The sequence below is a fragment of the Lytechinus pictus genome, chromosome 8 (genome assembly GCF_037042905.1).
Source record: "Lytechinus pictus isolate F3 Inbred chromosome 8, Lp3.0, whole genome shotgun sequence".
NCBI lineage: Eukaryota > Metazoa > Echinodermata > Echinoidea > Temnopleuroida > Toxopneustidae > Lytechinus > Lytechinus pictus.
The window spans coordinates 39,871,739-39,887,367 of record NC_087252.1 but is presented as its reverse complement, the minus strand read 5'-3'; the positions used below and the strand labels follow the sequence as shown (position 1 = coordinate 39,887,367).

At 36.3% G+C, this 15,629-nt stretch overlaps 1 protein-coding gene across 1 annotated transcript in view; it reads left to right on the top strand.

The window, feature by feature from the left end:
- The window catches only part of LOC129266951 (uncharacterized), a 35,896-nt gene that overhangs the window by 2,893 nt on the left and 17,374 nt on the right, over nt 1–15,629 (top strand). The window contains exons 2-6 of the mRNA XM_064104076.1: nt 758–814; nt 1,928–2,036; nt 2,993–4,105; nt 7,322–7,459; nt 9,559–9,906. Of these exons, the coding sequence (XP_063960146.1) occupies nt 3,169–4,105; nt 7,322–7,459; nt 9,559–9,906 (1,423 nt within the window). The 5' untranslated portion in view covers nt 758–814; nt 1,928–2,036; nt 2,993–3,168. The remainder of the gene's footprint in view (nt 1–757; nt 815–1,927; nt 2,037–2,992; nt 4,106–7,321; nt 7,460–9,558; nt 9,907–15,629) is intronic.

The window sequence follows — 15,629 nt, the reverse complement described above, 5'->3', positions numbered from 1 at the left end:
CATACCCAAATAATATTTTATAAGACCCTGTGCTTACTAATTAAGTAGGTTGTTTAGTTTGAATAAAAGGTGTCATATGACAAAAAACAAATGTTGATAAATGGCTTTTTAATAAGTGTGTTTTACAATGTAATTGTGTTAAACAGAACAATATATTACTTTATAATAGGTTTTGCTGTTGTTGTTTTATCATTTTGCATTATGTTCTTTTATTTTAGAAAATGTATATTCATCATTGTAAATATGTACATTTTTATACGCATATTCATTATTGTAAATGTGTTCATGTTGAGGCTTTCATACTCACCATCGGGGTTTGAAAGAGCGTGATAAAATCTTATCTTACCATCGACAGGAAGCCCAAATACACACACTAGATAAATAGTCATAACATATAAATAAAAATACAGGAACAATAAAGAACGTAAATGTATCCTGACAGAATCGTGGCCATGCATAAGTAATTACCGAGGCATGCCAGCCATGCATCGGTAAATACTTCTGCATGGTTTAAAAAAAAAAATGGTTCCAGTCTCACCTTGAACGATTTTTCAAAAGTCCAAGATTTTTAGCCTAATTCGAGCCTCTAAAGCCGAGTTAGCCCTTATTGTAAATGGAAGGGAAAAAAACACTGCCCGGTATCTTCATGATTTAAACTGATACGAAAACTGAATTATGGCCAGAATATTATCTGTAGTCTATATTGTCACAGTTTTTGTATATGTATTTATTCATGTATTTTTAATTTAATTTTCAGGTAAAAGAGCTGACAGAAGTAAAGCTGCGAGGCGAGTCATCGATAAAATGCAAGTTTGTACGTTTGATATTAGTGATACTTGATTACATTTCCTTTTATTCAAACCATGAAAACGCATTAACACATTCGGAGTACAAAATATCTGCTTTTTAAAAAATAAAACCTTAATTCATTTTCTCAAAAGAAGTTTAAGTATTAGTTCCTAAAGAAATTATACATGTAGTTTCATTCACATGAACCAATCATTACAATATAGATGTTTCTCCTAGACCTGTACCAAAGTTGTCATAATGGTTAGAAAAATATTTATACAAAATCAACGATGCATATCTGAACATTTGTTTTATACGTGCATAAAAAATGTCACTACTGGATCAGTTCGGACCAGTAATTTGTCCCTGGTAGATTTTATGCGAATTTTATTAGTGGCCAAAGAAACCAAATGAACACTGTGACTGCAACCAGCGTTGCATGTAGTCCGGGTTTCAGCCCACGAAGCGCGAAAATATGCATAAACACACCATGTAATATTCTTAGCATTTGAAGGATATTAGGTGAGCAGGGTAGGTGAGCTACAAAATGATAAAGGTTAGATGGTGTCATAATAAACGGTTATTTTTGGTGATTTTTCACATTTCATTTTTAACTAACGAGTCAATGGGGAAATATAAAGTAGTGCTTCGCTTGACCCGGTCACTATGGGCATGAGGGCACAATGCTAGAGTGCTCACCTTACCGACGACGCAAGAACACGAGTGGATTAATCAAGTGGGTTAATCTTCAACTGAATGAAACCGAAAAGAATGATACCTTCACCATTTGTGCTTGGCGCTCAGAATTTAAAGTGCAGCATAATGATCATAGCAGTATGTCAGGCAAAGTCCAATGGTAGAAAAGTTTAGAAAATTAGGTGGTTACCGATGTAAAATCTAAAGCTATTATCAGGTTAAACAAATCTAAGTCAAATAACGCGGTAGATGGGCTTGTTGTCTGTTGCTGCTAGCTTTGTATATCTACTTGATATCGCTGGTATTAGAAACATAGAGAGTGTATTTTTTTTTCTTTTTTGGGGATTCCTTTTGGGCCATATGTTTGTGCCAGTAATAGTTTCGATAGTAAGAATTTCTTTTTCTAGTGATTTGAATTAATTTCTATATACACTATATACAGCCAAGAGCGTTAAACAGCACCTTTCTCGGCACACGGACACTGTATTTAATTGGTAGGCATAGGTGGCATCGGTATCGATTTTCCAGACCAAAGCTTGAAGAAAATACTGGTAAGTGGATTAATATTAGATTGGATTCAAAGTAAGAGAAAATCATGCAACATGTTATACAGCCCAACCATGTACCACTGATGTACGTCTAACTTCATTGTGTAAATCGAGAGTTGTCCTCTGTACTCTTCGTGTCCTGACGGATACTCCTTAACTTAGTGACACCATGTCAGTCTGATTTGGTGTACAGTGCTTAGCTCCTGGTGACTTAGTCTTTAGGTTACCGGTGACTTACACAATACATTATTGCGCTGTTGCAACATGCACGGTTGTACTCTGTATCTCTTGATTATTGATTGCCAATAAAATCCATGTGGAGGGGAACAAGATTATAAAAAAAGAGTTGTCCTATTAATGCATTTTCTTTTCTTAAATGTATGTATGATCATCATAGAAGGTCATGTGGTTAAAATATACATAAGCCTAAAAAATGAAAATTATCCCATGAATTATTATTTTAGCCGTGTATTGAACTGAAACCCGGAGGAAAATGCAAATGAATATACCATTCCACTATTTTAGTTGAACATTCTAGAGTGACTGTGTATTTTGACCATGCGGGTCTTAAATATAGCAAAGATAGAATAAGAGATTCTTTCAAGAGAAATGAATTAGGGGTCGTTTGATAAATGATGTATCCCTTTGTAGATGATTTAGCCCCACAAGAACATGGTCCAGTCCTGCGTAAAGAGTTACATGATTTAAGCGAACGGCTTAATAAAACACACGGCTGGAATGGAAATTAAATCTAATTGTGTCGCAGGGTTGTTACATATTATCTTAGTAACATGTTTCAGTGTATTCTAAATAGTACCCTGTCTACCCGTCTGTGGGTTGATATCAATACCATAAACTAACGCATTATATTAGTGTAATTATTAATTTATTACTTCTTCATTAAATCCTAGCTCAAATGAATGTTCCTGATAAATACTATGTTGTGAATTTCTTTTCAGCCGAGATCTCTTTTATAAGATATGGAAAGGAAGTACCTGTGTCTGTGTCTTGGACTATCGGTGGCGGTGAAACTTGTTTAAAATTTGAAGACGTATTACTACTTAATTTCCAAGAAGTTATCTCTACACTGGTTCCATTGTGCCAAGCAGTGCAACATATCATCATTGACTTTCATATGCTTAAGTTTGATCGGTATATTCCTGCACATGAGATCATTCCAATGAGATCAGTCCTTACCGTTTGCATTAGCGACATCACGTCCACATATTCGAATGCACCAATCATATCGACTCTCAGTGATTGCTTTCCAAATGCAAAGAGTCTTGAGCTATCTTGTGACAGTAATGATTTTATACACGCTCGAAAATACCATTCCGACCCCCCACTGTCTTCCTGGAGACAGGTAAAATTAGACTTGTGGAACGGACACTCAAGTGACTTCGTCACTCTCGAGACCATCTTCCTCTCCCTTTCTTCTGCCTGTCAAAACATAGAATCACTCTTCATCAAAAGCACTAAAGCTTTCCAATGGGGCAAGTCAAGCACAACCATCAAAGCATGTAAATTACCTTATCTGACTGATATCCATCTTGAATTTCGTCGGTCTGAAGAGCACTATGCACTTCAATTGATAAAAGACTTGCTATATGACGTGAATCCTGGTTTGAAGTTTGTCAAAGTAAAAAGTGTACAGCTAGGAAACGTAGTATTGAAGAGTGTTGAATGGTCCCGAACATCTTCAGATTGTGGGTTGCGAATTGAAGGTGCAACGGCGGCTGTACCCATAACTGACTTAATTGATCTTACAACTAGTGACCTTAAAGATGTTACTGTTCTTACACTTGTCAGTTGCAAGACTGATTTCGGTCCGTCTGAAAGTAAGTCCCTGCAACGCCCGAAGGAACTTGGTACACTGCGGGAAATCAGGTTCGTTTGTTCAGAAAACCCACTTTCCGAATCTGACAGGAACCACCTTTCGGAGTTGTATCCTAATGTCAAAGTGACTGAAAAACAGGAGAGTCGGGAATCATCTGAAGAATCTCAGGAGGGTGCAGGGATACCTTCCAAGTTGGACAAAGCCTCCTCTCAATCACTCAAGAAATCTGCCATAGGTGGGTTGATATTGATTGTTCTTCATCATGATCACCAGATAAATAGTGATTTATTCAAATTTACCTTAATGGAAATCATTTATAATTACAAGGTTTTATAATATGTATAGAAAAGAGTTAAATCTTACAACAGGCATAATGGGGTTATTTGGAATTTACTTCTGCAGACATGGAATTTTTTGCAAAAACTTCCTCATGCAAATTACGAATATTTATTGAGGTAGGCTAAATTATCTCCCGTGCACAATCTGATATTTCCTCATAAATACCATGATTCCGATGTTTCGTTAATATCTTCCCTTGTCTAAATAGATGATTCATTGTTGAAAGCATGGGCGGAAATCCCAGGGGGGACAGGGGGGACGTGTCCCCCCTACTCAAAATAGTAGGGGGGACACAATATCAAATGTCCCCCCTACTATTTTTTGTCTTTTATGATGGTAAGAAATACATCATTCTAAATCGAAATAAAACATGTATTTTGAGACGAGTTGGGACGAGATGACCGAACTTTTGGGATGATGACCTTTTTTTTCCTTGTCAAATTTTCCCGCCCGTTGTCCCCATAGGCGGATCCAGGGGGGCCAAGCCCCCCCCCCCCCCCCCTATTGGCGGAGCAAAAAAAAAGAAAAAAAGGGAAAGAAAGAAGGGAAAAGGGAGGGAAAAGAGAGGAGAAAAGAATAAAAGGACGACGCGTGCATAAAATAAATGAGGGGAAGACTTGGAAAATAAAAAGAATCTTTCGTGCCACTATATAAAATTTTCGCTCGCGCTTCGCGCTCGCATTGCCTGTTAGGTGATTTACATATCTTGTTCAATATGGAGCTCAAATATCAAGTTTGGAAGTCAATATACAAAACATATTTCACCTCGGAAATCGAACTTTCATTATTTTGTGTGATTTACAAATTGATTTTAAAAAGTGCTCTGTAAAAATGTCACTTTTATGGTCTGAATAATTTTATCAACATTTGCTGCTTGCTCGCAAATTTTGATTTATCAGGTACCTATTATTTTCGGGTATTCCATAAAGTTTTCAAAAATATCCCTTTTCAGGTCTGATTGTCAAGACGTATCAGCTAGCGCTGCACGCTGGCATTTTGATTGGCGAGTTATGTATGTTTCAATATTGATTATACAACAAACTACTTAAAATCCCCTTTTCACGACAGTTTATCAAAAATTTTAGCTCGCGATTTGCGCTCGCATTAATGGTTAAAAATATATTAACTGATGCATCCTATTAATAATTACAAAGGTGAAATGTCTTGTTTTTATGCCATAATATCATCAGATTTCGCGCCCTCATTAGGCATTAATAAATATGATATTAATTTAATAATTAAATTGTCCCTTTTGTTTTATCTCGCGCTTAGCAAGAGGAATTTTCATGACATGTTTCTGTTTCTGTTTCTGTTTATGGTAACTCCCGTAGGAACTCGGCAGGACAGCATTTTTTGCTGGTAAACGCCAAGCTGGTATATAACCAATTACCTTGGAAACATTTTACGTCTAGGTTAATCAGTCATAGTGGCTGACGTAATAGACGACAGATATCACTCTTGGGCCTTTGTATCAAAGTGGAGACAATGGCAGAGTTGGGATTCAAACTCACAACCTTGCGATTATGAGTCCAATGCTCTGCCTCTAACCACTGGACCACACGACCCTTACATGTCGTAAGGATGTCCCGGTCCTATGTCAAAACTCAAAGTAATAATAATGAAAATTTTAGCTCTTTTTTTTAAGTGCGATCCATATCTACCTTACAATTTTCCTCCAAAATGCTTGAAATATAAAGTTGTAATTGACTCTTTTTTTCAGATCGGAATATCAAAGTTTCATGATTAAAGATGTATTTAGAATGCCTAGATTCTAGGTCTAAATATGAAACACGCGCGCGCATGTTTATTCAAATACTCAACTTGTTCTCTATTTAAATCATTATCCAATTTCAGATCACAATATCAAAAATTTTCTGCTCGCGCTTTGTGCTCGCATTATTAATGTAGGAAGCCCGGGGTAGGAAGACCCCCTAATACTCATCCTTTTCATGATTTACAAAACATTGATTTTGATTGATTTATTTTATTTAAACACGGTAAAATGCCCTCGATCAGCCTATGGCTGTTTACAAAACATGAACAGAGTGGCCCATTTTTAGGTCTAAATCTCGATTTTTTTTCTGCTCGCGCTTCGCGCTCGCATCAATTGTTGAATTATATAGCTATCCTGTTCACGATTACAAAAATTGATAAAAATTTTCCATTCTTTCTTTAGAAATTTTCACAAATTTTCAGCTCGCGCTTCGCACTCGCATTTGTTGATTGTTGAAATATGTAACACCTTCATGGCTAAGTGCAAGCAGTCCTTAACAGGTACCTTTTCAACAGGTACCAGTTCAAAACGTATATAAAAATTTTCTGCTCGCGCTTTGCGCTCGCATTATTAATACTCATCCTTTTCATGATTTACAAAACATGAATAGAGTGTCTCGTTCAGTAAATATTATAGGACTAAATCTCGAAATTTCCGCTCGCGCTTCGCGCTCACATCAATTGTCTACTTATATACCTATTCTGCTTGAGTTACAAAAAGTGCTTAGAATTTCCATTCTTTAGGTGAAAATGTCACCAAAAAAATAAGCTCGCGCTTCGCGCTCGCATTATTTGATTGTTAAATGCTAACTGCACGGAGTCTTTAATAGGTATCTTTTCCATCAGTTCATTTCTGCTCGCGCTTTGCGTTTGTAGTAATTATTAAGTTGCATACACATCTTTTCAGGATAACAAACATTGCCCAGAATGTTCAAATTTTACGAAAAAATACATAACATTTCCAAAAAATTAGCTCGCGTTTCGCACTCGCATCATATTAATGAGGATTATGATATTATATATGGATTTATAAAAATAAAGCTAAGAAGTGACTAATGAGGACTACCCCTTCAAAGAAACAAACACAAATCATCTTCGAGCTGCCGATCGGGGAAAATATGGCTGAAACAAATTTCCGCCCCCCCCCCCTATTGGCGAAGGCTGGATCCGCCCCTGTGTCCCCCCTACCTTTTGGGAGAGATTTCCGCCCCTGGTTGAAAGACAGGTAGATATAATGATCTATTACGGGCACCTAACGCATATCGGAAATAAATGAAATTCATAATCCAAATTTTAAAGAAAGTAATATTCCTTTAAACTACCATTTTGTTATATACAGACAAACTTGCCGAGATAAAGGTTGAATGTCATAAAGACACAGGCTCACAGAACCCTGAAGGTGGAGAAGAAGAAATATCATGGCAAGAAAAGGAAGAGGAATTTGACGTCAACAAAGGAAGCCTGTCAAATGAATCAGGTTCTGTAGGAGTAGTAATTAGGTGATCTGTCAATCGACAGATCAACTATTAATTTCGTACGAATTTTCTTTCTTTATTTCTTTATTTCTTAATTTTTATTTTTCCACCCTTTTCTTGTTACCGTAAAATCTCCAAATCTACATCATCAATTATCTTCAAAATATCATCAGATATGGGGACTTATCATGTCATGTGAACGAAACAAGTTCAAGGTCAAAAGGTCATCCTGACGTCATCTAGACGCCATTTTGTAAATTCACTTAATCAATCATATTTTCATTATCAATTATCAAACATTAACCATATTTACATCACATTAACTTCAGGTCAAAGGTCAACTGTCCATGTCATCAAAGGTCATGTAAAGGTCACGACGTGCGCGTACGCGCGCGTCAAAATTTTAAAATGCTCAAAATCTTTTTTTGACCAAAATAGAGTATGATTCAGGTCATTTTAAGCATTTCAAAAATTTGCGCGCGCGCAAGGTTACGCGCGCGTTTTCGCGCGTAACGGCATTACGCAACATAGAATCGCCGTTTTTTTTATATCAATGCACCGATAATATAATTCTGAACAATTTGATACCTTGATCAACCTTCTACGACAAGTAATAACAGAATTAGCCTCCATCAAACTTTACAGCACGTGCGCGCACTAACCATAGACAATATATGTGCAAAAACATGCCTATACAAAATTCATTATAGCTCTTCAGGTAGTCCGTTGACTCCCAATTTTTTTTTCATAGTATAGATGGGGGATATGATTTCATGTCACATTTGACCCGAAATTTTATCATGACGTCATCAAAATGGCGTCGGAACTCAAAATTCCCATTTTCCTACTTATGACGTCATCATAATTATGCATATTTGACTCTAACTCCGTAAATACTGGCCAATTTTCGCTCCGTTTTCAATATGTTGTAGCTGAGGACATACTCTTTCTAATTTGATGGCTATATTTACATTTAAAGGAACGGATCCTCCTGAAAATTGGCAAATTATAGAGGCATGTCATTTTCGCTCATTTTGTGTGCAATCTCTAATTCTCTATGGAAAATTACTTTTTCTCAAAACTGGATTTTACATTCCTCTATTTCGCGAGCCATATCTCCATTTCTGTTTGTCAGTTTTCTCTGAGCTTGGAGTATATTGTAGCTGAGATTGTAAGCTATCGGAAATGTGGTCTTTATTTTCCGATCAGATGCCGGAATCATGCCCGTATTTCACTTCCAAAATTGGATTTGAGATCCTCTCAATTTGCTTATGTGTAAAGTCTATGGGAAATAGTGTAGCTCAGTTGATAAGGCATGTGACTTGCGTCCTTAGGGTCCAGGGTTCGAGCCCAGGGGTGAACATGAATTTTTTTTCATTTGTTTTTGTTTCTTTTCAACATTTCACAAATGGTCCTTTATGACCATTACAAAGTATATATTGCACAATAAAATAGTTTAAAAACCCTTTTGATATAACATGTACATGTACATGTATCTTGTGTATCACCTAAAACCTATTTCACAAAACTTCTCATTTCCCTCTTTTCAAGAGTATTCAACATGTTCTTTTCGTAATAAAAGTTCAGTTTTCAATATGATCATCGTATTGATCTCAATAAACATGCTGATTGTCTTCGTGATCATGAAATCAGAGACAGATCACCTAATTCGTCCTCATGACGAATTAAAATTCTAGTTAGGAAATAATTTTCTTGTGGTACACAACAAGGATTTGTTTGGTATTGAAACATGTTTTCTAGTTTGCATGTCATTGAGGATTTCTGGACGTACCTAATGTTTACAGCGCGAAAGATAAAGAGGGAAGATAATATATAATTGTGGATTATCCCTTGTTATCTTAGCATGTTACTCCAATAGAGCGTTTTTTTTATTTGATTGTAATAAATACATTGCACCAATGGAGAAATAGATGTTTCAAAAATTTCCAAAGTTGGAAAAAAATCTTGTTCAAAGACAATATTCTTCTTATCATTTACAATGGATATTTCAGAATGTCCCCCAGTCGTGGCAGTGTTGAGCGACAATGATTTATTACAATTTTGAAAGAAGTGCAATATAAATATTTTAAATAATTTTCAGTACCCGATGAAGGAGATGTCGAAACAACCAAGAAAGAGTGCTGCAAGAGAGTTGGAGCCGATGGTGGTAGACTGCGGCTAGAATCCTTTGGGATTGAACTTGAGATACCTCCTGGTGCAATCGACAGCAAAGAGCCACAAGAAATCTCTCTTCATGTCCTGACCGATACTCCTAATCTTGGTTACACCAAAGACGAGATGTCAGTCTGCTTTGGTGTACAGTGTTTAGCTCCTGATGACTTAGTGCTGAGGTCACCGGTGACTTACACAATACCTCATTGCGCTGTTGCAACTCGGTACTCCAGTTTAGAGGCAGTCCTATACACAGGAGAGGGGGAATATACATCGGGTAGGTGGCCTAAATATTTCACAACCGCCCTGAATATTTCCATATACAGTGCGTATAAAAAAAGCTTACACTTAGATAAAATCCTGTAAAATTATACATCTGTAATATCCTGAAGATTTTTCCACATTTTAAAATGGTACAGATCCATTTAAGCAAATGACGATATATCTGTCGAAAAATATTTCTGCTTGAGTGAGCACCATGTACTTACTTTTGAAAAGGTAGTGAATAATGATTTGCGCAGAACTTTGAAATAGTTATGCGAATAAAAGTAGACCTTACTCATGAAGAACACGTGTAATCTATCTAGTAAAATTGGTTTGAAGACATCTTTTACATGTTTAAAACCTTTATTTCCTTGCCAAAAACATTTCGAAGAGAGCATTGCGCCCCACCCCACTCCGCCACACACCGAGGCCATCGTGACGATATTTGCTTTACAATGAGCTGTGATTGACATGAAATGGCTTAGGCTTGAAAAATGAAATGTAAACCCATTTTAAATTATTAAAACTTAGTGAAAAATGCTGGAGATGTCTGATATAAACTTTTGTTCAGATTCAGTTATGTCCTAAGATCCAGCTGGCACAAAAAAGGTAAAGGTTGTGCTTACTAAGGGTTAACATTTCAATTTGGGTGGCAAAATTGTTACAATATGCTTGAACATGTATCCGTTTTATTTCAATTGACTAAAAGTGCAAGGAAAATGTATGAGAAATGTTTTGCAGGTTAAGATTGACTTCGCCCTTTCCCCTACACACAGCGTGAAAATGAGCATTTCTGCGCAAACAGATTTCTGCGAGCTTTACAAAAATACACAGTGCTCACTCAAGTGAACATTCTGTCAAAACTTTTACTTTCATTGGATAGATGAGACCCAAACCCAAGATTATATGTGAAAATTTTACCGCATGATGTATATCTTTTATTTCCCAGGGCTTTTTCAAAGTGTAAACTTTTTTTATACGCACTGTGTGAGGGTGTGTGTGTGTGTGTGTATATATATATATATATATATATATAACTTTGTTGTGCTCAATGAATTCGCCTATTGCGATGTTTTTGTATTCGCTCAAATAACTAATTTAAAGTGTTTTTATTTTTGCAGAATATTTTCCCGAATGAACATTTTTAGCCGAGGTAGAGATAACCTTTAGGTTGTTTTTTAGCAGTTGAACTGAGGACATTAAAGGCAGCAAATCAATGTAAACAAAATTTTATTCCAGACATCTCCTCTCCAGTCTTTTTTTTTCACTGTTATTAAGTTTGTCATTTCAAGGCGGGGATTAACAATTCACATTCACTCATTCCATACGATTTCTCAAAAAAAAAAAAAAAACCCAGCTATTACAAAGGAAATCGACGAAAACATAAGCCTATTATTTCATGTGAATCATTGCTACACTAAAAGATATATCATCAATATTATCCAAGTGTATAGGGGAGGGGGCAATTGTGCTCGAGGGAGAGTTTTGACCAAGGAAACAGGTTGGATAGGATGTGGATATCTTCAAATCAATCTTCTCAGCTAAATTCCACAGTCTCTTCATGGTTAACTTTTCCTTTTTATATATAAATATTTCCAAGATCTGTTCAAATCATGTTTCGCAAAATTTTCAAAAGTAAGAGTTGCTCACTCAAGCGGAGAGACAGCCATATCGTCAATCGTTTAACCCTAAACAGGCCGGGGGGGGTCGAATCAACCCCCCTCAACATTTTCTGCGATCATTCCGCCGCGCGAAATTTTTTGACCGCGCCACTCGCAGAGTTTATTGAGTCTCGCGCATCCTTTGAGATCAAATTTACGACGCCCGAAATTACGCAACATTTCGTAAGTGCATGTCAGACCAAAAATTGTTCCAAAACGTGATTTTGTGTACAAAATCAATGCAAATTGAGTTTTCTCATCTTATTCATAAATTCAAATCAATTGATTTCAGCACAATTATGCTTCAAAAAGTTTGTGCAATAAATCTGGCGAAAAAAACAAAGAAAAACAAAAGGTTTCAAAACATAGAAATACATAAGAAATTCATAAAACAATAAAATACATAAGAAAATGTTTTCCAAACCAAAGATTTTTAAATTGTGATTGTTAAGAATGCTACAAAGAATATTTTTACCAAAAATTAGCATTCTAGGAGCTTTATTTAGTGAATTAGAGCAAAAAGTATGACTTATGCATAAATTAGCATAATTAATTCATATAAAATAAAATCTCATTTTTGGGGGGAAATTTTACCATATAGCGTTGTAGATTACATCGCACACTACCATCGTGCAAATTTTTGCGGCGCTCGCGCGATCAGCGGCTGAGATCTCAGGGGGGGGGTTGAATCACCCCCCCCCCCCCCCGGCCACAGAAGAGCCCAAAAAGCCCGGCCTAGTTAGTGTTAAAGAGACCAATGCCGTGGCATTAGCACCTGACTGTACATGGAAAGTCCTGGGTTGATCCTCGGCCACGGCACATATGCCGTAAGCAAATAGACGGGTCAATATATAGTTTGACCCGGAACAAATTGCAACAAATGATTTGCAACTGTTTCGGGTAGTATTTGACCTTGGGAATAACATACTAAAAATCTACCAAAATCCGCACATGGGAAAGTAGTTATTTCTAAGATAGCGTCCAAGATGGCCGCCATTCACTGAAAATGGATATAACTCACTCATTATCCACCCTAGAATCCTATTTACATTCATATTCCATGGTCCAGTGGGTAAACGAATTTATTGATGGAAGGTAGAATGAATGTTAGCACTCCAGTGTACCAGGAAAATCTAAGATGGCGCCCAAAATGGCTGCCGTAGGCAAAAAAATACAAAATTCAACTATTACTTACTTTAGTGGCTTTAATTTGGTTTTTGTTCAATGGTTTTAATGGTGAAGTAGTACATCGGGACAAGTAACAAGGACGGCCAGTGGTCTGGTGTGTCCAAAAATCCAAGATGGCTTCCAAAAATGGAGTTTAAAATCACTGTTAATATTTAAAATGGAAATAGCTCATAATCCACCTGAGATTTTGGTTTCTAGACCATGGTTCCAATGGTTGAATAATACATTGGGACAAGTTACTAGGACAGTCAGTGGTCCAGTATGCTTAAAAATCAAGATGGCTTCCAAAAATGAAATTTAAAAATGCTATTGTTATTTATAGAAAAAACAACAACATAGTTTGTTCAATATCCGGGAATGCAATTTTTGTGCCTATACCATGGTTAAATGGGTCAAAATAATACATTGGGATAAGTTCCAAGGACGATGGGTAGTCAAGTATGTTCAAAAGTCCACAGCGGCTAAAAAGATAGTATAAATTAGCCGCTGGTATTTACAAATGGACATAGTTCATGTAACATCCGTCAAGAACATAGGATTTTGATGTCTACACCATAGGTTTAAAAGTCAGAAAATTAGTTACAATAAGTCAGTGGTTCATTGTGTCGAAAATCCAAGGTGGCTTCCAAAAAATCGGAGACTAAGATGACTGCTGCTCCTTTAACCCTAAGAAGACTGGGGGGGGGGGTTGATTCAGCCCCCCTCCCCCGACGATTGTCGTGATAAATCCGCCGCTCGAAATTTTTTGACCGCCTCGCTCGCTGAATTTTTACTTTCAAGTCTCGCACAACTTTTGAGACCAAAATTGCGACCCCTGGTTACGCGGTTTTGAAATTACGCAACATTTGGTAAGAGCATGTAAACCCAAAATTACTCAAAAACGTGAATTTGTGTACAAATCCAATGCAAATAGTGTTTATAGCCAAAATTCATAAAATGTATCATTATTTTTCCTTTTACTGCTTAAAATCAATTAATTTTATCTTGTTTGTGATCAAAATATAGTCCCCGACAATTTCCATTGTAAAGACAAGGGGAAAAAAGTCGAAAAACAAGGAAATACATAAGAAATTTAGAAAACAATAGAATACGTAAGAAAATAAATATGATGTTGACATTTTTGAAAAATAAACAAAAATTATCATTCTAGGGGCATTATTTTATTAATTAGAGCAAACTTATGATTTTACGCATAAATTAGCATAATTAATGAGCAATGAGATTTTGCGCAGAATTTGATAAATTATAGTTTTGTAGATAATGCCATGGGTAATGCGCGTGCCAATTTTCGTCGTGATCGCGCGATCGACGGCTGAGATCATAAGGGGGGGGGGGTATTTAGGGTTAAAAAATGGACATAGTTCATTTAAAATCCACCAAGATATGATTTCGGTGTCCACACTATGGTTTCATAGTAAAAAAATAATACGTTTGGACTGGTTACATATATGCAGTTGTCCAGTTTGCCATAAAAATCCAAGAGGGTTTTCAAAAGGCATCTAAAACGACTCATATCACGCAATAATGGTCAGAGTTCTACAATATCTATCTGTAAGAATAATGTTTGTGTCTAAATTTTGGTATGAAGGGTCAAATAATACATTCGGACAAGTAGCAAGAATGGTTAGTATTCCATTTTGTCAAAAAAAAAATCCATGGCAGATTCTAACATTTCATCAAAATGGGTGTTGTTACCAACTCATGAAACGATAACTTATCCATTTGCATTTAAATGTAGGCACCAAGAAAATTTCTCACAGAAGGATATTGTATGAACTATGTCCATTTTAAGTAACAGCATTGTTTTCAGAACCCATTTTTTAAAGCCACCTTCGATTTTAAGGCAAAATGCATATTCTTCAGATCATGGTAACCAGTCCCAAAGTATTTTTTGACTCTTTAAACCCTGGTGTAGACACCAAAATATTATCCCCAAGGTGTATTTGTAATATTCTATATCCACTTATATGTAAGAACAGTAATTTAATACCCCCATTTTTAAATTCATTTTCGACTTTTGGAAATACCTGACACCTGACTGTCCTTTTAACTTAACCGAATGTATTACTTGACCCTTTAAACTCTAGTGTAGACAGCAAAATCATACCTCCAGGACGCATTTCTAATAAACTACGTATATTTTATGTAACAACAGTCAATTTGCACCCCATTTTTTTAAAAGCAATCTTGGATTTTTAAACATACTGGCTGATCTTGTAACTTACCCTAGTGTGTTACTTGACCCTTTAAACCATGATTTAGACACCAAACTCATATTCCCCAGACAGATATTGAACAAACTATGTCCGTTTATAAGTAACATCAGACATTTTTTTACTCCATTTTTGGAAGCCATCGTGGAATTTTGGACATACTAAATCACTGACTGTTATTGTAACTTGTCATAATTATAATTTGACCCTTGAAACCATAGTTTAGTCACCGAAATCGTTTCTCACAGGCGGATATAAAATGACCTGTGCCACTTTTAAGTATCAGCGGCCATTTTAGAATCATTTTTTCGAAGCCATAATGGATTAGGGTCATGACTGGCCTTAAAACTTGTCCCAATATATCATTTTGAGCCATGGAACTACTGGTTTAGACATCAAAATCGCACCTCCCAGGCCGATATGAAATAAGCTATGTCCGCTTTAAGTAACAGCAGTCAATTTAGAATCAATTTTTGGAAGCCAACTTAGATTTTTTTAACAAATCAGGCGACTGACCGTCCTTGTAACTTGCCCTTAAGTATTAATTGACGCTTGAAACCAGTGGATTATACACCAAAATCACACTTCCCAGGCCGATATGAAATGAGCTTTGTCCGCTTTAAGTACCAGCAGCCTATTTTTAAGATCAATTTTTGGAAGCCATCTTCGATTTT